The following is a 27,473-nucleotide window of genomic DNA, read 5'->3' on the forward strand; positions in this document are numbered from 1 at the left end:
CTTCTCTTGTGTCTCTTGTCTAGAGAAGTTCCTTTAGCATTTGTTGTAAAGCTGGTTTGGTGGTGCTGAACTCTCTCAGCTTTTGCTTGTCTGTAAAGGTTTTAATTTCTCCATCAAATCTGAATGAGATCCTTGCTGGGTAGAGTAATCTTGGTTGCAGGTTTTTCTCCTTCATCACTTTCAGTATGTCCTGCCACTCCCTTCTGGCTTGTAGGGTTTCTGCTGAGAGATCAGCTGTTAACCTTATGGGGATTCCCTTGTGTGTTATTTGTTGTTTTTCCCTTGCTGTTTTTAATATGCTTTCTTTGTATTTAATTTTTGATAGTTTGATTAATATGTGTCTTGGCGTATTTCTCCTTGTATTTATCCTGTATGGGACTCTCTGTGCTTCCTGGACTTGATTAACTATTTCCTTTCCCATATTAGGGAAGTTTTCAACTATAATCTCTTCAAATATTTTCTCAGTCCCTTTCTTTTTTTCTTCTTCTTCTGGAACCCCTATAATTCGAATGTTGGTGCGTTTAATGTTGTCCCAGAGCTCTCTGAGACTGTCCTCAGTTCTTTTCATTCTTTTTTCTTTATTCTGCTCTGCAGTAGTTATTTCCACTACTTTATCTTCCAGGTCACTTATCCGTTCTTCTGCCTCAGTTATTCTGCTATTGATCCTATCTAGAGTACTTTTAATTTCATTTATTGCGTTGTTCATCGTTGCTTGTTTCATCTTTAGTTCTTGTAGGTCCTTGTTAACTGTTTCTTGCATTTTGTCCATTCTACTTCCAAGATTTCGGATCATCCTTACTATCATTATTCTGAATTCTTTTTCAGGTAGATTGCCTATTTCCTCTTCATTAGTTAGGTCTGGTGGGTTTTTATCTTGCTCCTTCATCTGCTGTGTGTTTTTCTGTCTTCTCATTTTGCTTATCTTACTGTGTTTGGGGTCTCCTTTTTGCAGGCTGCACGTTCGTAGTTCCTGTTGTTTTTGATGTCTGTCTCCAGTGGCTAAGGTTGTTTCAGCGGGTTGTGTAGGCTTCCTGGTGGAGGGGACTAGTGCCTGTGTTGTGCTGGATGAGGCTGGATCTTGTCTCTCTAGTGGGCAGGTTCACGTCTGGTGGTGTGTTTTGGGGTGTCTGTGGCCTTGTTATGATTTTCGGCAGCCTCTCTGCTAATGGGTGGGGTTGTGTTCCTGTTTTGCTAGTTGTTTGGCATAGGTTGTCCAGCACTGTGGCTTGCTGGTCGTTGAGTGAAGCTGGGTGCTGGTGTTAAGATGGAGGTCTCTGGGAGATTTCCACCGTTTAATATTATGTGGAGCTGGGAGGTCTCTTGTTGATCAGTGTCCTGAAGTTGGCTCTCCTACCTCAGAGGCAGAGCCCTGCCTCCTGGGCTGGAGCACCAAGAGCCTTTCATCCACACGGCTCAGAATAAAAGGGAGGAAAAGTAGAGAGAATTATTAGAAGTATGAGGAAAGCAAGAAGGAAAGGAGGAAAGGAAGGAAGGAAGAAAGAAGCAAAGAAGGAAAGAAAGGAGGGAGGGAGGGAGGAAGGAAGGAAGGAAGGAGGGAAAGAAGGAGAAAATGTAGAGAGAATTAGTAGAAGTATGAGGAAAGAAAGAGGGAAAGGAGGAAAGGAAGGAAGGAAGAAAGAAGCAAAGAAGGAAAGAAAGGAGGGAGGGAGGGAGGAAGGAAGGAATGAAGGAGGGAAAGAAGGAGAAAATGTAGAGAGAATTAGTAGAAGTTTGAGGAAAGAGAGAAGGAAAGGAGGAAAGGAATGAAGGAAGAAAGAAGCAAAGAAGGAAAGAAAGGAGGGAGGGAGGGAGGAAGGAAGGAAGGTAGGAGGGAAAGAAGGAGAAAATGTAGAGAGAATTAGTAGAAGTATGAGGAAAGAAAAGGAAAGGAGGAAAGGAAGGAAGGAAGAAAGAAGCAAAGAAGGAAAGAAAGGGAGGGTGGGGGGAAGGAAGGAAGGAAGGAGGGAAAGAAGGAGAAAATGTAGAGAGAATTAGTAGAAGTTTGAGGAAAGAAAGAAGGAAAGGAGGAAAGGAGGAAAGGAAGGCAGGAAGAAAGAAGCAAAGAAGGAAAGAAAGGAGGGATGGAGGGAGGGAGGAAGGGAGGAAGGAAGGAGGGAAAGAAGGAAAAAAGACAGAAAGAAAGAAGATACAGTAAAAATAAAATAAAGTATAATATAGTTATTGTACTAAAAAATATTTAGGAAGAAAAAAAAAAAAGAACAGATAGAACCCTAGGACAAATGTTGGAAACAAAGCTATACAGAGAAAATCTTACACAGAAGCATACACATACGTGTTCACAAAGAGAGGCAAAGGGGGAAAAATCATAAATCCTGCTCCCAGAGACCACCTCCTCAACCTGGGGTGATTCGCTGTCTAAAGGAGGGAAGGAAGGAAGGAAAGAAAGAAAGAACGAAGGTAAAGTACAATAAAGTTATTACAATTAAAATTAATTATTAAGAAAAAAAAATTTAAAAAAAAAAAAAAAAAAAAAACCATGGACGGATAGAGCCCTAGGACAAATGTTGGAAGCAAAGCTATACAGAGAAAATCTTACACAGAAGCATACACATACACGTTCACAAAGAGAGGCAAAGGGGGAAAAATCATAAATCCTGCTCCCAGAGACCACCTCCTCAATTTGGGGTGATTTGTTGTCTAAAGGAGGGAAGGAAGGAAGGAAAGAAAGAAAGAAAGAATGAAGGTAAAGTACAATAAAGTTATTACAATTAAAATTAATTATTAAGAAAAAAAAATTTTTTTTTAAAAAAACCATGGACGGATAGAGCCCTAGGACAACTGTTGGAAGCAAAGCTATACAGAGAAAATCTTACACAGAAGCATACACATACACGTTCACAAAGAGAGGCAAAGGGGGAAAAATCATAAATCCTGCTCCCAGAGACCACCCCCTCAACCTGGGGTGATTCGCTGTCTAAAGGAGGGAAGGAGGGAAGGAAAGAAAGAAAGAAAGAACGAAGGTAAAGTTCAATAAAGTTATTACAATTAAAATTAATTATTAAAAAAAAAATTTTTTTTTTTAAAAAAAAAAAAACCATGGACGGATAGAGCCCTAGGACAAATGGTGGAAGCAAGGGTATACAGACAAGATCTCACACAGAAGCATACACGCACACATTCACAAAAAGAGGAAAAGGGAAAAAAATCACAGATCTCGCTCCTAAATTCCCCCTCTTCAATTTGGGATCACTCCCTGTCTATTCAGGTATTCCACAATGCAGGGCACATCAAGTTGATTGTGGAGCTTCAATCCGCCGCCTCCGCGGCTGCCGGGAGAGACCTCCCCCTCTCCTCCCTGCTCTCACAGCTCACAGGAGCTCAGCTTTGTACCCGGCCCTGCCCCTGCGTGCAGATCGCTGGAGGGCGTCTGTTTTTTTGCTCAGACAGGACGGGGTTAAAGGAGCCGCTGATTCGGGAGCTCCGACTCACTCAGGCCGGGGGTTGGGGGATGGGGGAAGGCGGGGCACTGCGTGCGGGGCGGGCCTGCGGCGGCAGAGGCGGCATGACGCTGCGGCAGAGGCCGGCGTGACGCTGCACCGGCCTGAGACCCGCCGTGCGTACTCCCGGGGAAGTTGTCCCTGGATCCCGGGAACCTGGCAGTGGCGGCCTGCACAGGCTCCGCGGAAGAGGGGCGCGGAGAGTGACCTGTGCTCGCACACAGCCCCCCTGGTGGCAGCAGCAGCAGCCCCAGCGTCTCCCGCCCGTCTCTGGGGTCCGCGGTTTCAGCCGCGGCTCGCGCCCGTCTCTGGGGCTCGCGCTTCCCGCCGCGGCTCGCGCCCGTCTCGGGGGCTCGCGCCCTCAGCCGCGGCTCGCGCCCGTCTCTGGGGTTCGCGCTTTTAGCCGCGGCTCTCGCCCGTCTCTGGAGTTCCTTTAAGCAGCGCTCTTAAACCCCTCTCCTCGCGCACCAGGAAACAAAGAGGGAAGAAAAAGTCTCTTGCCTCTTCGGCCGGTGCAGGCTTTTCCCCGAACTCCCTCCCGGCTAGTCGTGGCGCACCAACCCCTTCAGGCTATGCTCAAGCCGCCAACTCCAGTCCTCTCCCTGAGCTCCGTCCAAAACCGAAACCCGAGCCTCAGCTCGCAGCCCCGTCCGCCCCGGCGGGTGAGCAGACAAGCCTCTCGGGTTGGTGAGTGCTGGTCGGTGAGTGCTGGTCGGCACCGATCGTCTGTGCAGGAATCTCCCCGCTTTGCCCTCCGCACCCGTCGCTGTGCACCACTCCGCGGTCCCGAAGCTCCCCCCTCCGCCTCCCGCAGTCTCCGCCCGCGGAGGGGCTTCCTAGTGTGTGGAAACTTTTCCTCCTTCACAGCTCCCTCCCACTGATGCAGGTGCCGTCCTTATTCTTTTGTCTCTGTTTTTTCTTTTTTCTTTTGCCCTACCCAGGTACGTGGGGAGTTTCTTGCCTTTTGGGAGCTCTGAGGTCTTCTGCCAGCCTTCAGTAGGTGTTCTGTAGGAGTTGTTCCACGTGTGGATGTATTTCTGGTGTATCCGTGGGGAGGAAGGCGATCTCCACGTCTTACTCTTCCGCCATCTTCCCGCCGACCTCCGATCTTATTTTTAAAGATTTTCCCAGTAGCATTTTATTTTTCTTCTGGGAAGACGTAATTAGCATTTATGAAATCAGACTACATATTTAGAATTTAAGGTAATTCAGATCAGGTGAGGGTTTGCATTATTATTTTAATAAAAAAATGTAAACAAGTATAAGCTATGTGAGGCCCAGAGAGTTTTCTTCTTGACCTTTTAATTTAACCCCTGTAATGGCCAAGTCCCCTGCCTAAAATTTCTGATTGGGCATTGTAATTGGTATATATCAAACTTTTTACTATGACTTCTAAGTCTGTTTATCTCTGATTTTCTCCCTGCACTTCCCTTAAGAAAATAACTCCAGGAAGACAACTGGGGCAGTTTTAGGCCTTTCACTTCTCTTTGGGCTTCCAGCCCAGTGCTGCCTGCTGTCCAATATATGAAAAGAGTGTCATACATGATGCCCCATTTTCTAGTTGTTTTCAATGGGAAGATGAGTTTGATTCCAGTTAGTAAAGTATGTCATGGTCAGAAGAGGTCCTTTACTTTGCTGGTTATTTTATCTCCTCTTTCTAACATTGTTACTGGTACAGAGGAATCAATCAGTCAATCAAGAAAACCAGTGTTTTCTTGTTTCCTTCATCTCATTTCTGAGTACCTGATAATATGCATGATTAATTTGTTAATTATAATTACTAATATATGGAAATATAAGCAGTGTGATAGGATCTTTACATTTCATACCTGTTGCTATTGTATATACCTGAATGGAATAAATTATTTTCTGTGGAAAATTCTAACATTTAATTTTTAAAAATTAATTTAGACTTTATTTCCTCAAAGTAAGTTAAACTAGTGAGTTTTTACCACTTTATGGAGGAGCTGCTAATATTTCCTACTACCTTTGAGTAGATATTGTTTTATTTTTTTTCACACTATCACGTAATGATTAAAAAATAATTCATCTTGTTCTGTATTATTTTATTTTAGATATAGTTTTGGCTTGTAGTGTGCTGATTGTTCCCTGTTCCATATGAGAGCTGCAATTTAATTACATGGAAGCATCTGTCCTAAATTTGGAGTGATACAGTAAAAGCTGGTGTTTCGTATTTTAGTAAGCCCTATGTTTGGAAGTGCTATCGTGGTGTTAGGTCACAGTGTGTATGTATTTTGAGCAGCTTGTGGATGGAATTTGAGTTGGTACAGAAATAATTTTATTTTGGATTAGTTCTAATATTTACATTTTTACAAGGCATTTCAGGTTTGAGGAGAAAAAAATAATTTGTTATCTTTTCCACATTTCATGTATAGTCATCCTAATTTTCTTCTCTGTATTTTTTTTTCTGCATATGCCCACAAAAGACATTTATTTATCTTATAGAAATAACTTTGTACTCTATAACGTGTTCTGAAGTTTGGCTTTTTTACTTAGTTATGTATTTTGGGCTTTCTCTGTATCATTTCACTTGCAGTTACTTTACTTTTTTTAATAGCTGCATATCATTTTATAATTCATTTCTTCAGTTTTTTAAATTAAACTCTTTTTGCTCTAAGATTGTGATAAATATCCTTGTAAATAAAATCTGAATTCTTGTGAAAATATTTTTTGTGAGATAAATTCTAAGAAGTAGAATTTCTGGGTATAAAGTTTGCCCACTTAGAATTTTAGTAGTTATTACCAAATTTGTTTTTCAATAATTTACATTTCCACTAACAGTGCATTAGAGAGCCTGTTCCCATATACACTTACCTACAGTGTGTGGTTGTTTAATTTTGTCAATCTGATACATGAAAAATAATTTCAAATGGCTTCATTTGTATTTTTTTATTATTAGAAAGGGTAAGACTTTTCCTTTCAAATCATTATCTTCAGAGGCATCTCAGAAATAATGTTAAGTAACATTGCTGATATTAAACAGCTTTGTTTGTGTTTGACTTATATGGGAATACTTCTATATTTAACTATTAAATATTCATTTTTGAAATGTTCCTAAACTGATTATGAGATGTTTTTCTTTTAATGGGCAATTTTGCACAATTAATATTTTACTTAAGACTTTTGCATTGGTATTTATAAATGAATTTAATTTTGTAGTATCTTCATCATTTTTTGTTATCTGTGTTATGGTGATTTTCGGAACTTTGTTTTCAGTCTCCATTCTTAGAAACAATTTAGGTAATACCAAAGGCATCTGATTCATAAGGTTTGAAATTATTCAGTAGGAAAAAATGTTTGAGCTTTGTACTTTATTAGAGGTATTTTATTGATAATTGATTTATGATAACCATGTATTCCATGGTTATTTGTCTCTTTGAATTTCCTATCTGTAAAAGTTAGGATTCAGTCAGGAAAACAGAACCTACACTAGGTACTTCAATAAATAGGATTTAATTGGGGTAAATGTGTTCAAAAGTTTTAGAAGAGCTGAGAGCAAACAGAGAAAGATAAGGCACCTCAGAGATTAGTAACTATGTGGAGCCTCTACCATCTGGAAGCCACAAAAGGAGGAGGAGGGCTTATTACAAGCAGAGAGACAGAGGAAAGAAAGAATCTGAGAGGGAGAGAGAAATATATCCTGGCTTCTTCCTTCTTCCTGCCCTTCAGCCTTGTGCCAGTACCTCCCATTGCCCAATAAAGCCAAAAGCCAGTTAGCAAGGGAGAGCCTGGGAAATACAGTTTGCAGAGATCAGGTCCCAGCAGGTAAAGGGCTGGGAATGTACCTGTGAGCAAAAAATGGAATGATCTGTATGCAGTCTCTTGGAATGTCAATTTTGCTAACTTGCATTTCTCTTTAAAAGAAAAAAAAAGCTACTTCATTTATTTTCAGATGCTTCTCTCAGTTTTTGCAATTTTGTCTTAATTTATGGTTAGTTCTCACTAAGTGTCAATTTTATATACTTTATTTCCTTTGTTATTGTTATTTCCTTTGTTATTGTTAAGCTCTCCTTTTTAATGCTGTCAACATTTTTTCTATTTTTATTTTTGTCTAATTAATAAATATTTTTCATTTTTTCTTTTCAATTCCTTCTTTGTACTTTCCTTAGTTTTATATTGTTCTCCCTTTTCTAAGTTCTAAAATTGTATTTTAATAAATTTATTTTAAAATTTTCTTACTTAGAAATAGTGTAAAGTTTGTGAATCTTTGAGCATATTGAACTGTGTATCATGGAGCTTGATGGTCAGTGTTTTATTTACTGTTATTTCTAGGTCTTCTTTTAGTTTAAAAACTTAACCGTTTAGTCTATGCATTTTTTAGGAATGATTTGATTTTTTTCCTTTAAAAAATTCTGTTAAGGATTTTTTCCTTTATTTGAAAGAGGCTAGATAGTGTGGTTAGTATGCACTATTTCTATTTTTGAGGAAATTTATGAAATTTCTTATAGCCCAATATTATCTAATTTTTAAAAATATTCTTTTAAAATAGGTATTTTTAGACCTGTAGTGTATAGAGTTTTATATATGATGATAGTAGGTCAAACATATTCATTATTAAATTACTTATTCAGGTACTCTGTATTATTATTTTTTTTTAGTCTAGTCTCTCACAGGTAGAGATGAGTATATTTAATTCTCCTACTACTTTTGATTTCTCATTGCATTTTCCACCATTTTTGCTTTCTGTTTGGATGTACTGTTTTCTGGAATGAAAAGAATCACAACAGTTATATATTCATTCTGAGTGATATTCTTTGGCAACATACTGTGCCCTTCTTTGTTTTATATTTTGTGTCTAGAATTCAGTTTTATATCATTTGAATATAATGACTGCTAGATCTTACTGTTCATATTTTTCTGGGGGAGGGGTTTCCCTATCTTTTCTGTTGTTGTTACATGTTATTTTATTTTACTGATGTTTCTCATTTTGTGTATAGTGAAGTTTTTTCCCTTCTGATTTGATAATGTTTTCCTTTTCATAGATGTTTAACACATAAAGTTTACATATAATATTTAACAGATGTGTTTAGTATAATTTTTATTTTGCAGCTTATTTTTAATTTTAATCATTTTAAGTTTCTTTCGTTTTCTTTCTTTTTCTAGTGGACAATGTTAACTTTCTTTAAAAATTATTTTTGTAATTCAGAAAGTCTATATAGTCTGCTTTTTTCTAAACATTCACTTGTTTAACTTTTGAAACTTAAAAATTATAAGCTTAAATCTGTATCTCTTTATTTACAAATTTTATAACTAAAGCTGTCTATTGACTCTTATGCATGAAAGTGAGGAAATGAGCATACTTATACTTCTTATTCATCGCTCACTCCTGATTTTGTTAGTATCCTTTGGGATTTTTGTCTAGTTTATTATAGTTAAATTATTCCTACTTTCACATTTTTGTAGCTCTTCTCTCAGAAATTAAGATACTTTTTTTCTATTTTGTAAACTTAACCACAATGTTTTTATTTTCAAATTGTATTAGTATTCTTTGCCTGTGATTAGATTTTTCTAAAATTAACTTCAGATATTTTCACTTTTTATTATTTCTTAACCTGTCTGTAGCTTTCAGCATCAGTGACTCTGACTACTGGTAAAATTCCATTATGAGGAACATTATTAATCCCTTAAGCAGGATTCTGTGTAATAAAGCAATTTGAATGTCTGCAGATGGTCTGCAGATGAGATGGTCTGCAGATAAGGAATTATCTTCCACAAATTATCCTAATCAACAAATAATTTATCTATGCTTTGGCCATTGCTGTGCCTGAACTAAAGAGCCATATCTGCAAAGTGCTATATCAGTTTAATTATAAATGTTGAAATGCATCTTTTCTGTTTGTTTGTTTCTTTATTAAGCATCTGTTAACATTTTACTCATCTCTCTTTTTAAGAAATATTCCAGCCATGCGTCTAATTCGAGTTATACACCACCCAAACATTTTCTTGCACACTCACTCATTCCTTTTAGGCCAGTGCTTCTTATTGCATTGTGTGCTGCTCTAATCCCTCTGTTGTTTTATCAGTTGAAGATAGACTTGTTAATTTTCCTTCCTCATCATAATTGGCATTGTTCTACACTATCTAATTCCAGTTTGAAACAATTAAAAACATCTTTTAATGGCATATTTTCACTTAATGGTTTTATTCTACATTTGTTCCTCTTTCCCTCCCTCTCTCCCTTCCTTCTTTCAAAGAATATTTAGTAGCTGTTATTTTAGGCATCACAGTGAATACCTAAAATAGTGAACACAGAGACACAGTACTACCCTCATGGAGCTTCCATTGTAGTTGGGGAGACATTAAAAAAAATAGTATACATACAAATAAGTAGTTGTTTTAAGTGCTAAGATAAAGAATAGCAAGCATTAGACCTACATGAGATTTAGCTGATTCCTAAAGGAAGAGGTGGATCTTGCTATGTGAAAGAGAGGATGAGCTCCCAGGAAGAGAGAATGTTTAGGAAATTAAAGGAAGACCAGTGCTACTAGAAGTTATTTAGCTGGGTAGATAATGGCAAAACAGAAGTTGAAAGGATAGACAGAGGACACATAATCTGAGACACTATAGGTCTTAGAAGGAAGTTTGGATTTTTCTTTAAATGAAAAGGAAAGCCAGTGTAGGATTTTATGCAGGAGATGACAATTTCTTTTGCTACTTTAAGGAGAATGGTTTGGAAAGGAGCATGAGTAGAAGAGAGGACACCAATTAGGAGGTGCTGCAACAGTCTAAGCCAGAGATAATCATATCTTCCAAAAGGGGTGGCAGTGAATATGAAGAGAAGTGGGTAGATTTGTGGTAGACTTTGGAGGGAGAATCAGAAGGAGTTTCTGATGGATTGTTCATGTGCAAGGGTGACTTGAGCTTCAGAAGAACAGAGACTTCTAGGAAGAGAGGGCATATTTATTAGCAGTATTAGGTTGTTTTTAGTAGGATCAAGCCAGGTTTTTGTTACAGATAGAAGACAAATGGAAAGTTCTGATAAGAAGTATAAGGAGTTTCTAATCATAGAGCAAGAGTTCTTGAGAGTACAGGATTCTATAGATAGTGTCCTGGGTCAGAATAGGAGATGTTGAGGGCAATATGGGGTTGACAGTTGGGGTGATAATATATACCTTGGGAGGTTTTGACTTTGCACAGTGACTGCAGTTAACAGGGCTATTAGACAGGATGAGATGTGCCCTCCTGGGAGGTGAAGGGCAATCTGACCTAGTTGTGTGATCTTTAATGTTAGCTTCTAAGAAGTCTTCTCCCTAGGCTGCAAGGACTCCTACATAGAATCACAAAAATTTATTGCTACAAAGCCCTTAGAGAGTGTTTGCTTTTTGAAGATAGAGAATATTTGTTTTTTGAGAAAGAAACAGATTCCTCTCACTTTATTTTTGGGAGCCTTAATATTCTGCACATGCTATAGAGTGTTTTTCTAACATGGTATTTTTTAGAGTGAAAATATCAAATGAAAAAGGCAAAGCTACAAGAATTATTAGGGCAATTTAAATTATGTTTTTAATCCACATTTGTATAGTTTTTCTTGTTTTCATCTTTGTTAAATTTAATATTTTAATGGAGGAGCTACATTAGTTTTAAATGGCTTTGTGGTATCGAGCATCTTAGTACTGAGGTTTTTGAATTTGAAAGTAAATATGATGAGTTCATAGGCCATCTATCTTATTACATGTTCATAATAGCATCTCACAACTAAAAATGACCATTTCCCCTAAAGAAATGTCCTCAAAGATTACTTTTTTTAAAAAACATATTGCAGTGTATCAAAAAGCAAGATTACTAAGTTAGACCCTGGTGAGTTCTGACTGACTAAGAATTTGCTTCCTTTAGGCTATACTTTTGATTTAGATACCTATTAAATTTTGATTTAGGATTATTTTGGACTACTAACAGAAGCAGAAATTCTGTTCATTCACAGATCAAAGGTAATAGTGTAGAAAATTACCCTTGTGAAATATCTGACACTATGCCTTGTCTATTTTTTGTATCTTTACCATGGATCCTCTCTGACCATGGAAAGTCTCCAACACCTGTTTCTGAATAGAATTTTGAAGACCTGTAGTGAAGAGTATTCCTTTTATTTTTTTTCAGTATTAATAAGGTAGAAAGTCTAAAAACAGATGACTTGTTCTTCCAGCAGTGTCCATATGCCCACTTGTCCCAAACCCACCATTATATGTGTCTGCTATTGAGACAATGTGTTGGGCTAGAAAAACCACTGAGAACTAATGGTATTTATTAAGAAAAGAGATAAGATAGAAATGTAGAGAATACAAGTATTTAAGACATAGACAGCAAAAGAAGAGCAGGTATAAAGTTTGAGAAGGAATTTTTAGGAAGGGAGGAAGGCAAGCCAGCATGTTGGAAGATGAGAAGCCATAGAAACCAAAAAAGAGGGTTTCAGGAAGAAGTGAGTCAGTAGGATCAGATGCCTCAGAGAAACAGGTTAAGAATAAAGATGGGTAAATTTCTGTTGCATTTGATCATTAGGAAGTGTTAACCTTACTAAGGCAATAGAATGGTTTGGGCAGAAGCAATATATCAGTGTGTTGAAAAACAAACAAGAAGTGGTAAAATGAAGACTGCAAGTGTGGCTTCTCAGAGTCCCTTAATCCTGTCCTAGAATTCTGCAGTCTCTGATTACTGAATTTTGAAGCATTTGTTCTTGAATTTAAAGATATTAAATATGAACTACTCATATAGCTCCTTGCATAGGTTGCCAGAAACCTGCCATTTTTATATTAATGTAATAATTTGTGTAAAACTAAATATTTAAAGTTCCTGAAGACAGCTAAGTGGAAACCTCTAATACAAGTGCTAATTTTATTTCTTATTTTTTAAAAAGTCTTGGCTACTTATGATTCAGCAGACGGAACAACTTAGTAGGATAATGAAGACACATGCAGAGGACCTAAATTCTGGGCCCTTGCACAGGCTCACCATGATGATCAAAGACAAGCAGCAGGTGAAGAAGAGTTATATAGGTGTTCATCAGCAGATAGAGGCAGAGATGATCAAGGTTTGTCTTTCCGTTCTGGAATTCTTACTTTAATTTGATTTTTAAATTCACTGAAATACTTTATCTTGTTTGACTTTAAAAATTGTTTAGTCACCATTTCCTGGCAAGAAATAGATTTCAGTGTCTCTAATAAGTGGTATCTTATTTTTACTGAATATATAACATTATTGATTATAAGATATACTGTTACTTTATATACTCTCATGAAAGAAAAAAATGCTGCCAATTAAACGATGATACAATGCTTTCTTATCACTTAGAATTTTTATTTTTTACTCACTGAAATAGCTCTTTTAGGCTTTTAGAAAATTAATTTGCATCATTTAATTCTTTGCATATAATAAGAAATAGGCAAAATAAATTAGTTGGAATATTTCTAAATTTTTTTCACAGAGTCTGTCTCTTCTGGATAACTTTTTACAATGAGTTTTGTTATGAAAATTTGCAAATGTACAGAAGAGAGAATAGTTAAATGAACTCCCATTGACCTATCCATCCACATAGTCAATATTTTCTTTCTTTTTTTTCATCTATACTCTCACCTACTTTTCTTCTACACTGGAAAATTTTAAAGAAAATTCCAGTTATTATTTTATCCATAAATATTTTAGTATATATTGCTAAAATAAGTACTCTTTTTAAAAAAACTATGTTATCATTAACCACGTAAAATAACAATAATTCCTTAATATTATTAATTATCCTGACTATGCTCAAATGATTGTTAAGTGTTTTTTTTACAGTTGTTTCATTTGAATCATGATCCAAACCTGGCTCATATGTTGCATTTGAATAATCTCTTAATCTCTAGGTTCCCCTCACCACCCCACTTTTAAAATGCCATTTATTTGTGGGAGAAACTGGGTAGTTTATTCTGTAGCATTTAATTCCTTCATTTTGGATTTTGCTGTTAGCAGCTTGTGATGCAGTTTCACATATTCCTTCATCCTCCAATTTTCTTGCAAACTGGAAGTTAGATCTAGAGGCTTGATAAGATTTTGGCTGTTTATTTTGGGCAAGAATACATCATAGGTGCTGGTATAGACTTCCTGTTGTTTCATATCAAGAGGTATATAATGTCTGCTTGTTTATCTTCTTCTGATGTTAAACTTGACTAATAGGTTCCAGTGTTGCCAGCCTGCTCAATCTATTAAAAAAGTTTCTTTTCAGCCTTTCACCTAATAGTTTTAGCAACACTTCATATTCACCGCTTAGATCCATTAGCTCAGTGGAGGTTGTAAAATGGCAATAGTTTACTTCTGTCATTTCTGATGCAATTGTTAGCTGGAGTTTTTCAATAAAAATTTTTCCTGTATCAACTATTTGGTTGCCATGAGGTGTAAGGTAGGATCAATTCTTGCTTTTTGCTATTAATTTGCCTGTTTGGGACTTCCCTGGTGGTGCAGTGGTTTAGAAGCTGCCTACCAATGCAGGGGCACAGGTTCGATCCCTGGTCCGGGAAGATCCCACATGCCACGGAGCAGCTAAGCCCATGTGCCACAACTACTAAGCCTGTGCTCTAGAGCCCGTGAGCCACAACTACCGAGCCTGCGTACTGCTACTGAAGCCTGTGTGCCTAGAGCCCGTGCTCTGCAACTAGAGAAGCCACCACAATGGGAAGCCAGTGCACTGCAACAAAGAGTAGTCCCCTCTGGACACAACTAGAGAAAGCCTGCATGCAGCAATGAAGACCCAACATAGCCCTCCCACCCCCTAAAAAATTGCCAGTTTGCTGAATAGTGAATTGGTTGTTTAGCAAGTTCAAAAGTTAAGACTTCTAGTTTCCAGACCAGCATGTAAGAAGTTTGGAAGTTGTCCCTCCATCCTAACAACAAGTAAAAAGCTGAACAAACTGAAAAATCCACAACTCTTTTTAGATCCGTTAGAGAAAGTAGGTCACAGAGCAGATGACTGCCCCCCCACCCCCCCACCAATTGGAGAGACTGACAAGCAAATACAGAGAATCACAACTTATCAGAACAGCAGCGGTCTTGGGAACCATTGTTGGTTGTAGAAAAACCTGAAATGTAACTGACAAATTCTGGAAGTTCAGTGTGGACATTTCTGAGGATTACAAACTCCAGGAAGACTCACTCATTGAGGGGCCTTCACACTTGTGAATTTTACCTCCCAAATCCCTATGAGGTTCTCACAGAGAATATAGGAAACAAAAAAAAAATCTCATGATCTTTGTAGTGGCAGAGGAAAAGGAATAATTTTGACATATGCTAAAGCATTCTGTTTTTAACAAGGTCAGTCGTCAGGACAAACTGTTTAGCCAGAACCTAACTGACCTGGGGGAAGGGAAGTACCCAACTCCAGCTCACTCTAGCCATCCTGTCCCATGTAAGGTGGGGTGGAGACTGAGAAGTACATGTGAAGTTCATGGTCCAGAGGTACAAGCTCAGTGAACGACCAAGACCTAATCAGAGGGCTATAAAATGCTTCTCCTTCCTTGCCAACTTAGCACCACATTAGTACAGTCCTGTTTACCTTAGTTCCTTTTACCCAGTACATTATACCTGGCAATCAAGAAGAAAGAGACAAGGCATACCAAGAGGCAGGAAACACAATTGGAAGAGACAGAGCAAGCATCAGAACCAGACATGGCAGGGATCTTGGAATTATCAGACTGGGAATTTAAAGCAACTATTAATAATGTGCTAAGAGCTCTAATGAGTAAAGTAGACAGCATACAAGAACAGACGGGCAATGTAAGCAGAAAGATAGAAATCCTAAGCAAGGACCAAGAAGAGATTCTAGAGTTCAGTAACATTATGACAGAAATGAAGAATGACTTTGATGGGCTTATTAGGAGACTGAACACAACTGAAGAAAGAATCTCTGAACTTGAGTTTATATCAATAGAAATCTCTAAAAGTGAAAAGCAAAGAGAACAAAGACTGAAAAAAAAAGTAAACAGCATATTCAAGAATTTTGGGACCACTACAAAAGGTGTAACATACATATAATGGGAATACCAGAAGGAGAAGAAAGGGACTGAGGAATAGAAGAAATTTTTGAAACAATAATGACTGAGAATTTCCCGAAATTAATGTCAGACACCAAATGACAGATCCAGGAAGCTCAGAGAACACCAAGCAGAATGAATGATGAAAAAACCCCTCATAAACCTAGAATTCTGAACCCAGTGAAAATATCCCTCAAAAGTGAAGGAGAAATAAAGTCTTTGTCAGACAAACAAAAATTGATGGAATTTGTTGCCAATAGACTGAGAAGGAAAGTATGATATAGGTCAGAAACTTGGATCTACATAGACAAAGAGCATTGGGGAAAGAATGAGTGAAGATAAAATGAAAACTTTTATTTTTCTCATTCTTAATTGATTTAATGGATAATGGTTTATTGAAAACGATAATAGCAACAATGTATTTGATTATGTACACTCATGTATATATCCTGTGTGTGTGTGTACATATTTTTATGTATGCTTATATATAAGTGAAATGAAAGACAGCCATAATACTTGGGATGGGAACGAGGAATTAGGATTATTTTGTTATTGTAAGGTATTTACACTATGCATGAAGTGGTATAGTGTTATTTGAAAGTAGGAGTGGATTAGTTATAAATGTATGTTGCAAACTCTAGGGCAGCCACTAAAAAAAGCAGAAAAAAGTATACCTAGTATGCTAAGAAATGATAGAGAATAGAATCACATAAAGTACTCAGTTAAAACAACAAAGACAGAAAAATAGTGGAAGACAAAAATTGGAACAACTAATAAGGGTAACAAATAGGAAACAGTAACAAATATGGTAGATACTAATCCAAGTATATCAATAATTACTTTGAAGGTCAGTGGTCTTAATGAACCAATTAAAAGACAGATATTATCAGACTGGATAAAAAAACAAGACACAACTGTATGTTGTCTACAAGAAAACCACTTTATATATAAAGACACATATAGATTAATAGTAAATGGATAGAGAAAGATATACCACACTAACCCTAATCAAAAGAAAGTGGGAGTAGCTATATTAATTGCAGACAGGACAGACTTCAAAGTAAAGAAATTTATCAGGGATAAAGAGGGGAATTACATAATGTTGAAGGGGTCACTTCTCCAGGAAGACACTGTAATCCTTAACATGTATGTGCCTAACAACATAGCATCAAAATACTGATAGAAGTACAAAAAGTGTTAGAATTGTAAGGAGAAATGGATGAACCTCTATTATAGTTGGAGAATTCAGCACCCTCCCCACCCCCCATCAGAAATGGACAGATGCAGCAGGCAGAAAATCAGTAAGAACGGAGTTGAACTTAATAATATCATCAATCAACTAGATGTAAGGAACATCTATAGACTACTTCATCCAACAGCAGGAGAATACACATTCTTCTCAAGCTCACATTGGATGATTCAACAAGATAGACCACATTCTAGGTCATAAATCATACCTTAACAAATTTTAAAAAATGGAGTTGATACAGTGTCTTCTCTGAGACCACAGTGGAATTAAACTAGAAATCAGTAACAGAAAGATAGCTGGAAAATCCCCAAATACTTGAAGATTAAACAGCACACTTCTAAATAACACGTGGATCAAGGAAGAAATCTCAAGAAAAATTTAAAGATATTTTGAACGAAACGAACCTGAAAACAAAACTTATCAAAATTTGTGGGATACAACAAAAGCAGTGCTTAGAAGGAAATTTATAGCATTGAATGCATTTGTTGGAAAAGAAGAAAGATCTAAAACCTGTCATCTGAGCTTCCACCTTAGGACAGTAGAAAAAGAAGAGCAAATTGAATCCAAAGTACACAGAAGAAAAGAATTAATGAAAATTAGAGCAGAACTCAATGAAAATGAAAACATGAAACTAATAAAGTCAACAAAACCAAAATCTGGTTCTTTGAGAAGAATAAAATCAGTAAGCCTCTAGCCAGGCTAACAAAAACCCAGTGTGGGTACAAATTACTAATATCAGAAGTGAAAGGTACATATCCCATGGATATTAAAAGGATAATGAAGGACTACTTTTTAAAAACTCTATGTCCTAATTCAAAAAGAGTCATTTAGGGCTTCCCTGGTGGCACAGTGGTTGAGAGTCTGCCTGCCAATGCAGGGGACACGGGTTCGTGCCCCGGTCCAGGAGGATCCCACATGCCGCGGAGTTTCTGGGCCCAGGAGCCATGGCCGCTGAGCCTGCGCATCTGGAGCCTGTGCTCCGCAATGGGAGAGGCCACAGCAGTGAGAGGCCCGCGTACCGCAAAAAAAAAAAAAAAAAAAAAATCATTTACCACAATGTTCATTGCAGCTCTATTTACAATAGCCAGGACATGGAAGCAACCTAAGTGTCCATCGACAGATAAATGGATAAAGAAGATGTGGCACATATATACAATGGAATATTACTCAGCCATAAAAAGGAATGAAATTGAGTTATTTGTAGGGAGGTGGATGGGCCTAGAGTGTGTCATACAGAGTGAAATAAGTCAGAAAGAGAAAAACAAATACCATATGCTAACACATATATATGGAATCTAAAAAAAAAAAAAAAAAAAAGAGGTCATGAAGAACCTAGGGGCAAGATGGGAATAAAGATGCAGACCTACTAGAAAATGGACCTGAAGATATGGGGAGGGGGAAGGGTAAATTGTTACAAAGTGAGAGAGTGGTAGTGTATATATGAATATATATACACTACCAAATGTAAAATAGATAGCTAGTGGGAAGCAGTCACATAGCACAGGGAGATCAGCTCAGTGCTTTGTGACCAGCTAGAAGGGTGGAATAGGGAGGGAGGGAGGGAGGGAGACGCAAGACGGAAGAGATATGGGGGTATATGTATATGTATAATTGATTCACTTCATTAAAAAGCAGAAACTAACACACCATTGTAAAGCAATTATATTCCAATAAAAACGTTAAAAAACAAAAAACAAAAAAACCCCTCTATGTCCATAAGTTTGATAACCTGGGAGAAATAGTCCAAAGCCTTGAAGGACGCAGTCTGCTAAAACTCACATAAGAAGAAATAGACAATCAGTAGGCACATATCTATTAAAGTAATTGAATCAATAAATAACCTTCCAAAACAGAAAGCACCAGGCTTAGATGGCTCCAGACTCAGATGGCTTCATTGGTGAATTCTATTAAACATTTAAGGAAGAAGTTATACCAATTCTCTACAAACTATTTCAGAAAAAGAAACAGAGAGGAGCTTCCTCACTCCATTCTATGAGGCCAGCATTACCTAACACCAAAAGCACACAAAGATATTAGAAGAAAAGGAAACAACAGACCAATATCTATCATGAACATAGATGCAAAAATCCTTAATAAAACTATGAAGAAATAAAATCCAACAATGTAGAAAAAGAATTTATACACTTTTACCAAGTGGAATTTTTTTCAGGTGTGAAAGGCTGGTTCAATATTTGAAAATCAAATAATGGAATCCATTATATCAGGAAATTAGAAAAGAAAAATTACATGAGCATATGAATAGATGCAGAAAAAGCATTTGACAAAATCCAACACAAGTTGGGTTGGTTCTCAGTAAACGAGGAATAAAGGGGAACTTCCTCAACCTGATAAAAGATATCTACAAAAAACTTATAGCTAACATCATCCTTAGTTGTGAGAAACTCATAACTTTCCCACTAAGATCAGGAGCAAGAGAAGGATATCTGCCTTTACCAATGCTTATCAACATAATACTGGCAATCTTAGCTAATGAAACAAGGTAAGAAAAAGAAATGAAATATGTACAGATTGGGAATGAAGAAATAAAGCTGTCTCTGTTTACAGATGACATGGTTGTTGATCCAAGAGAATCAACCAAAAATTCTTGGAACTAATAAACAGTTATAGCAAGTTTGCAGGATACAGTGTTAGCATACAGAAGTCAATCACTTCCCTATATATTAACAAGGAACAGGTGGAATATGAAATTAAAAACACAATACCATTTACATTAGAACCTCAAAAAATGAAATACTTAGGTTAGCAACTATCAAAATATGTACAAGATCTATAGGAGGATAATAACAGAACTCTGATGAGAGAAATCAAAGAAGAAATAATTGTAGAGATATCCCATGTTTGTGGATGAGAAACCTCAGTGTTGTCAAGATACAGATTATTCCTAATTTGAACTATAGATTCAACACAGTCCCAATCAAAATCTCGGCAAATGCCAAATTGATTCTTAAATTTATATGGAGAAACAAAAGACCCAGAATAGCCAACAGAATATTGAAGGACAAGAACGACATTGGAGAACTGACACTACCTGACTTCAAGACTTATCATAAAGACACTGTAATCGGGGAGAGCTTCAAGATGGCATAAGAGTAAGATGTGGAGATCACCTTCCTCCCCACAAGTACATCAGAAATACATCTACATGTGGAAGAACTCATACAGAGCACCTACTGAACGCTGGCAGAAGGCCTCAGACCTCCCAAAAGGCAAGAAACTCTCCACGTACCTGGGTAGGGACAAAAAAAAAGAAAAAGCAGAGACAAAACAATAGGGACGGGACCTGCACCAGTGGGAGGGAGCTGTGAAGGAGGAAAGGTTTCCACACACTAGAAAGCCCCTAGTCTCGTGGGCGGAGACTGCGGATGGCAGAGGGGGGAAGCTTCGGAGCCATAGAGGAGACCGCAGCAACAGGGGTGCAGAGGGCAAAGCGGAGAGATTCCTGCAGAGAGGATCAGTGCCGACCAGCACTCACCTGCCCAAGAGGCTTGTCTGTTCACCAGCCGGGATGGGTGGGGGCGGGGAGCTGAGGCTCTGGCTTCCGAGGTCAGATCCCAGGGAGAGGACTGGGGTAGGCTGTGTGAACACAGCCTGAAGGGGGCTAGTGCACCACAGCTAGCCGGGAGGGAGTCTGGGAAAAAGTCTGGAGCTGCCGAAGAGGCAAAAGACTTTTCCTTGCCTCTTTGTTTCCTGGTGTGTGAGGAGGGGGGATTAAGAGTGTCACTTAAAGGTGCTCCAGAGATGGGCGCGAACTGCGGCTATCAGCGCGGACCCCAGAGACAGGCATGAGACGTTAAGGCTGCTACTGCAGCCACTGAGATACCTATGTGCAAGCACAGGTCACTATCCACACCTCCCCTTCTGGGAGCTTGTGCAGCCTGCCACTGCCAGGGTTCCATGATCCAGGGACAACTTCCCCGGGAGAACACACGGCATGCCTCAGGCTGGTGCAACTTCATGGTGGCCTCTGCTGCCACAGACTCGCCCTGTATTCCATACCCGCCCCCCCAGCCAGAGCCCCTGACGCAGCTGCTCCTTTAACCCTGTCCTGTCTTAGCGAAGAACAGATGCCCTCAGGCGACCTATACACAGAGGTGGGGCCAAATGCAAAGCTGAACACCAGGAGCTGTGCCAACAAAGAAGACAAAGGGAAATCTCTCGAGCAGGCTCAGGAGCTGTGGATTAAATCTCCACAATCAACTTGATGTACCCTGCATCTGTGGAATACCTGAATAGACAACAAATCATCCCAAAATTGAGGAGGTCGACTTTGGGAGCAATGATATATATATATATTTCCCTTTTTCTTTTTTTGTGGGTGTATATGTGTATAGTTTTCTGTGTGATTTTGTCTGTACAGCTTTGCTTTTACCATTTGACCTAGGGTTCAGTCTGTGCTTTTTTTTTTAAGTATAGGTTTTAGCGCTTGTTATCATTGGTGGAGTTGTTTTTTGGTTTGGTTGCTCTCTTCTTTTTTTTAATAATTAATTTTTATTTTAATAACTTTATTTTATCTTCTTTTTTTCTTTCTTTTTTTTTCTCCCTTTTATTCTGAGCCGTGTGGATTATGACAGATTCTTGGTGCTCCAGCCAGGCGTCAGGTCTGTGCCTCTGAGGTGGGGGAGCCAAGTTCATGACGTTGGTCCACAAGAGACCTCCCAGCTCCACATAATATCAAATGGCAAAAATCTCCCAGAGATCTCCATGTCAACGCCAAGACCCAGCTCCACTCAACAACCAGCAAACTACAGTGCTGGACACCCTATGCCAAACAACTAGCAAGACAGGAACACAATGCCACCCATTAGCAGAGAGGCTGCCTAAAATCATAATAAGTCCACAGACACCCCAAAACACACCACCAGACATGGACCTGCCCACCAGAAAGACAAGGTCCAGCCTCATCCACCAGAACACAGGCACTAGTCCCCTCCACCAAAAAGTGTACACAACCTACGGAACCAACCTTAACCACTGGGGGCAGACACCAAAAACAACAGGAACTACAAACCTACACCTGTGAAAAGGAGACCCCAAACAGTAAGTTAAGCAAAATGACAAGACAGAGAAACACACAGCAGATAAAGGAGCAAGGTAAAAACCTGCCTATTGAAGAGGAAATAGGCAGTGTACCTGAAAAAGAATTCAGAACAATGATAGTAAGGATGCTCCAAAATCTTGGAAATAGAATGGAGAAAATACAAGAAACGTTTAACAAGGACCTAGAAAAATTAAAGAGCAAACAAACAGTGATGAATAACAGAATAAATGAAACAAAAAATTCTCGAGAAGGGATCAATAGCTGAATAACTGAGGCAGAAGAACGGATAAGTGACCTGGAAGATAAAATAGTGGAAATTACTACAGAGCAGAATAAAGAAAAAAGAATGGGAACGGATGGGCCTGTGAGCCATGGCCTCTGAGCCTGGGCATCCGGAGCCTGTGCTCCGCAACGGGAGAGGCCACAACAGTGAGAGGCCCGTGTAATGCAAAAAAAAAAAAAGAAAAGAATTGAGGACAGTCTCAGAGACCTCTGGGACAACATTAAACACACCAACGTTGGAACTATAGGGGTCCCAGAGGAAGGAGAGAAAAAGAAAGGGACTGAAAAAATATTTGAAGAGATTATAGTTGAAAACTTCCCTAATATGGGAAAGCAAATAGTCAATCAACTCCAGGAAGCACAGAGAGTCCCATACAGGATAAATCCAAGGAGAAACATGACAAGACACATATTAATCAAACTATCAAAAATTAAATACAAAGAAAAAATATTAAAAGCAGCAAGGGAAAAACAACAAACAAGGGAATCCCCATAAGGTTAACAGCTGATCTTTCAGCAGAAACTCTACAAGCCAGAAGGGAGTGGCAGGACACATTTAAAGTGATGAAGGGGAAAAACCTACAACCAAGATTACTCTAGCCAGCAAGGTTCTCATTCAGATTCGATGGAGAAATTAAAACTTTTACAGACAAGCAAAAGCTAAGAGAATTCAGCACCACCAAACCAGCTTTACAACAAATGCTAAAGGAGCTTCTCTAGGCAGGAAACACAAGAGAAGGAAAACTCCGACAATAACAAACCCAAAACAATTAAGAAAATGGTAATAGGAACATACATATTAATAACTACCTTAAATATAAATGGATTAAATCCTCCAAGTAAAAGATATAGACTGGCTGAATGTATATGAAAACAAGACCCTTATATATGCTGTGTACAAGTGTCCCACTTCAGGCCTAGGGACACATACAGACTGCAAGTAAGGGGATGGGAAAATATATTACATGCAAATGGAAATCAGAAGAAAGCTGGAGTAGCAGTTCTCATATGAGACAAAATAGACTTTAATAAAAAAACTATTACAAGAGACAAAGAATGACACTACATAATGATGAAGGGATCAATCCAAGAAGAAGATATAACAAGTGTAAATATTTATGCACCCAACATAGGAGCACCTCAATACATAAGGCAAATACTAACAGCCATAAAAGGGGAAATTGACAGTAACACAATCATAGTGGGGGACGTTAACACCCCACTTTCACCAATGGACAGATCATCCAAAATGAAAATAAATAAGGAAACACAAGCTAAATGATACGTTAACAAGATAGACTTAATTGATATGTATAGGACTTTCCATCCAAAAACAACAGAATACACATTCTTCACAAGTGCTCATGGAACATTCTCCAGGATAGATCTTATCTTGGGTCACAAATCAAACGTTGGTAAATTTAAGAAAATTTAAATCGTTTCAAGTATCTTTTCTGACCGCAACACTATTAGAGTAGATATCAATTACAGGAAAACATCAGTAAAAAATACAAACACAAGGGGGCTAAACAATACAGTACTTAATAACCAAGTGATCACCGAAGAAATCAAAGAGAAAATAAAAAAATGCCTAGAAACAAATGACAGTGAAAACACGATGACCCAGAACCTATGCGATGCAGCAAAAGCAGTTCTAAGAGCTAAGTTTATAGTAATACAATCCTACCTTAAGAAACAAGAAACATCTCAAATAAACAACCTAACCTTACACCTAAAGTATTTAGAGAAAGAAGAACAAAAAAACCCCAAAGTTAGCAGAAGGAACGAAATCATAAAGGTCAGATCAGAAAAAAATGAAAAAGAAATGAAGGAAACGATAGCAAATATCAATAAAAGTAAAAGCTGGTTCTTTGGGAAGATAAACAAAATTGATAAACCGTTAGCCAGACTCATCAGGAAAAAAAGGGAGAAGCCTCAATTCAATAGAATTAGTAATGAAAAAAGAGAAGTAACAACTGACCCGGCAGAAATAAAAGGATCATGAGAGATTACTACAAGCAACTCTGTGCCAATAAAATGTACAACCTGGAAGAAATGAACAAATTCTTAGAAATGCACAACCTGCCAAGACCGAATCAGGAAGAAATAGAAAATATGAACAGACCAATCACAAGCACTGAAATTGAAACTGTGATTAAAAATCTTCCAACAAAGAAAAGCCCAGGACCAGATGGCTTCCCAGGCAAATTCTATCAAACATTTAGAGAGGAGCTAACACCTATCTTTCTCAAACACTTCCAAAATATAGCAGAGGTAGGAACACTCCAAACGAATTCTATGAGGCCACCATCACCCTGATACCAAAACCAGACAAAGATGTCACAAAGAAAGAAAACTAGAGGCCAATATCACTGATGGACATAGATGCAAAAATCCTCAACATAATACTAGCAAGCAGAATCCAGCAACACATTAAAAGGGTCATACACCATGAGCAAGTCATATTTATCCCAGGAATGCAAGGATTCTTCAATATATGCAAATCAGTCAATGTGATACACCATATTAACAAGTTGAAGGAGTAAAACCGTATGATCATCTCAATAGATGCAGGGAAAGCTTTTGACAAAATTCAACACCCATTTATGATAAAAACCCTGCAGAAAGTAGGCATAGAGGGAACTTTCCTCAACATAATAAAGGCCATATATGACACAGCCACAGCCCACATCGTCCTCAATGTTGAAAATCTGAAATCATTTCCACTAAGATCAGGAACGAGACAGTGGTGCCCACTCCCACCACTATTATTCAACATAGTTTTCGAAGTTTTAGCCACAACAATCAGAGAAGAAAAAGAAATAAAAGGAATCCAAATTGGAAAGGAAGAAGTAAAGCTGTCACTGTTTGCAGATGACATGATACTATACATAGAGAATCCTAAAGATGCTACCAGAAAACTACTAGAGCTAATCAATGAATTTGGTAAAGTAGCAGGATACAAAATTAATGCACAGAAATCTCTGGCGTTCCTATACACTAATGATGAAAAATCTGAAAGTGAAATTAAGAAAACACTCCCATTTACCACTGCAACAAAAATATAGAATATCCAGGAATAAACCTACCTAAGGGGACAAAAGACCTGTATGCAGAAAATTATAAGACACTGATGAAAGGAGTTAAAGATGATACACATAGATGGAGAGATATACCATGTTCTTGGATTGGAAGAATCAACATTATGAAAATGACTATGGTACCCAAAGCAATCTACAGATTCAATTCAATCCCTATCAAACTACCACTGGCATTTTTCACAGAAGTAGAACAAAAAATTTCACAATTTGTATGGAAACACAAAAGACCCCGTATAGCCAAAGCAATCTTGAGAAAGAAAAACGGGGCTGGAGGAATCAGGCTCCCTGACTTCAGACTATACTACCAAGCTAAAGTAATCAAGACAGTATGGCACTGGCACTAAAAGAGAAATATAGATCAATGGAACAGGATAGAAAGCTCAGAGATAAACCGTCGCACATATGGTCACCTTATCTTTGATACAGGAGGTAAGAATATACAGTGGAGAAATGACAGCCTCTTCAATAAGTGGTGCTGGGAAAACTGTACAGCTACTTGTAAAAGAATTATATTAGAGCACTCCTTAACGCCATACACAAAAATAAACTCAAAATGGATTAAAGACTTAAATGTAAGGCCAGACGCTATCAAACTCTTAGAGGACAACATAGGTAGAATACTCTATGCCATAAATCACAGCAAGATCCTTTTTGACCCACCTCCTAGAGAAATGGAGATAAAAGCATAAATAAACTAATGGGAACCAATGATTCTTAAAACAATGACAGTTAAAACACATAAACAAGATGAAAAGACAACCCGCAGAATGGCAGAAAATATTTGCAAATGAAGCAACTGACAAAGCATTAATCTCCAAAATTTACAAGTAGCTCATGCAGCTGAATATCAAAAAAAGAAACAACCCAATCCAAAAATGGGCAGAAGACCTAAATAGACATTCTACAAAGAAGATATGCAGATTGCTAACAAACACATGAAAGAATGCTCAACATCATTAATCATTAGAGAAATGCAAATCAAAAGTACAATGAGATATCATACACTGGTCAGAATGGCCATCATCAAAAAATCTAGAAACAATAAATGCTGGAGAGGGTGTGGAGAAATGGAACCCTCTTGCACTGTTGATGGGAATGTAAATTGATACAGCCACTATGGAAAACAGTATGGTGGTTCTTTAAAAAACTGAAAATAGAACTGTACAACCCAGCAATCCCACTACTGGGCATATACCCTGAGAAAACCATAATTCATGGAGTAATGTACCACAATGTTCATTGCAGCTCTACTTACAGTAGCCAGGACATGGAAGCAACCTAAGTGTCCATCAACAGATGAATGGATAAAGAAGATGTGGCACATATATAGAATGGAATATTTCTCAGCCATGAAAAGAAAAGAAATTGAGTTATTTGTAGTGAGGTGGATGGACCTAGAGTCTGTCATACAGAGTGGACCTAGAGTCTGTCATACAGAGTGAAGTAAGTCAGAAAGAGAAAAACAAATACCATATGCTAACACATATATATGGAATGTAAAAAAAAAAAGATCATGAAGATCCTAGGGACAAGACGGGAATAAAGTCACAGACCTACTAGAGAATGGATTTGAGGTTATGGGGAAGGAGAAGGGTAAGCTGGGACAAAGTTAAAGGGTGGCATGGACATATATACAGTACCAAATGTAAAATAGATAGCTAGTGGGAAGTAGCCACATAGCACAGGGAGATCAGCTCGGTGCTTTGTGACCACCTAGAGGGATGGGATAGGGAGGGTGGGAGGAAGGGAGTCGCAAGAGGGAAGAGTTATGGGGATATAAGTATATGTATAACTGATTCACTTTGTTGTAAAGCAGAAACTAACACACCTTGTAAAGCAATTATACTTTAAATAGATGTTAAAAAATTATTCTGATAGTTTTCTCTGGATAATGAGTAATTTGCCTTGTGACTTGATATATATCTATATAGGTGTGTGTGTGTGTATATATATATATATATGTATATATATGTGTGTGTGTGTGTGTGTGTAAATATCTTAATATACAAAAGATAAAGGAGTATTTTAAATTAAAAAATACAGTAATCAAGATAGTTTGGTATTTGTGAAAGACAATAGGAAAACAAATAGATCAGTGGAACAGAATAGAGGGAGAGAGTCAGAAGTAGATCCACATAATTGTAGTTAACTGATCTTTGACAAAGGGGCAAAGTCAATACAGGGGAGAAAAGTTAATATTTTTAACACATGGTTCTGGAACAAGGGACCACCATGTGCAAAAAAATGAATCTAGACATATACTTTACACCATTCACACAAATTAACTCAAAATGGATCACAGACCTAAAT

General features: G+C 37.9%; 1 protein-coding gene across 2 annotated transcripts in view; it reads left to right on the forward strand.

Moving 5' to 3' along the window:
- Window positions 1-27,473, forward strand: part of FER (FER tyrosine kinase) — a 477,172-nt gene that overhangs the window by 72,193 nt on the left and 377,506 nt on the right. For both annotated transcript variants that reach the window (XM_065874932.1, XM_065874931.1), the window contains one exon: window positions 12,328-12,501. In XM_065874932.1, coding sequence (XP_065731004.1) covers window positions 12,328-12,501 — 174 coding nt within the window. The remainder of the gene's footprint in view (window positions 1-12,327; window positions 12,502-27,473) is intronic.

This window comes from Phocoena phocoena, chromosome 3 (assembly GCF_963924675.1).
Source record: "Phocoena phocoena chromosome 3, mPhoPho1.1, whole genome shotgun sequence".
Classification (NCBI taxonomy): Eukaryota; Metazoa; Chordata; class Mammalia; order Artiodactyla; family Phocoenidae; genus Phocoena; species Phocoena phocoena.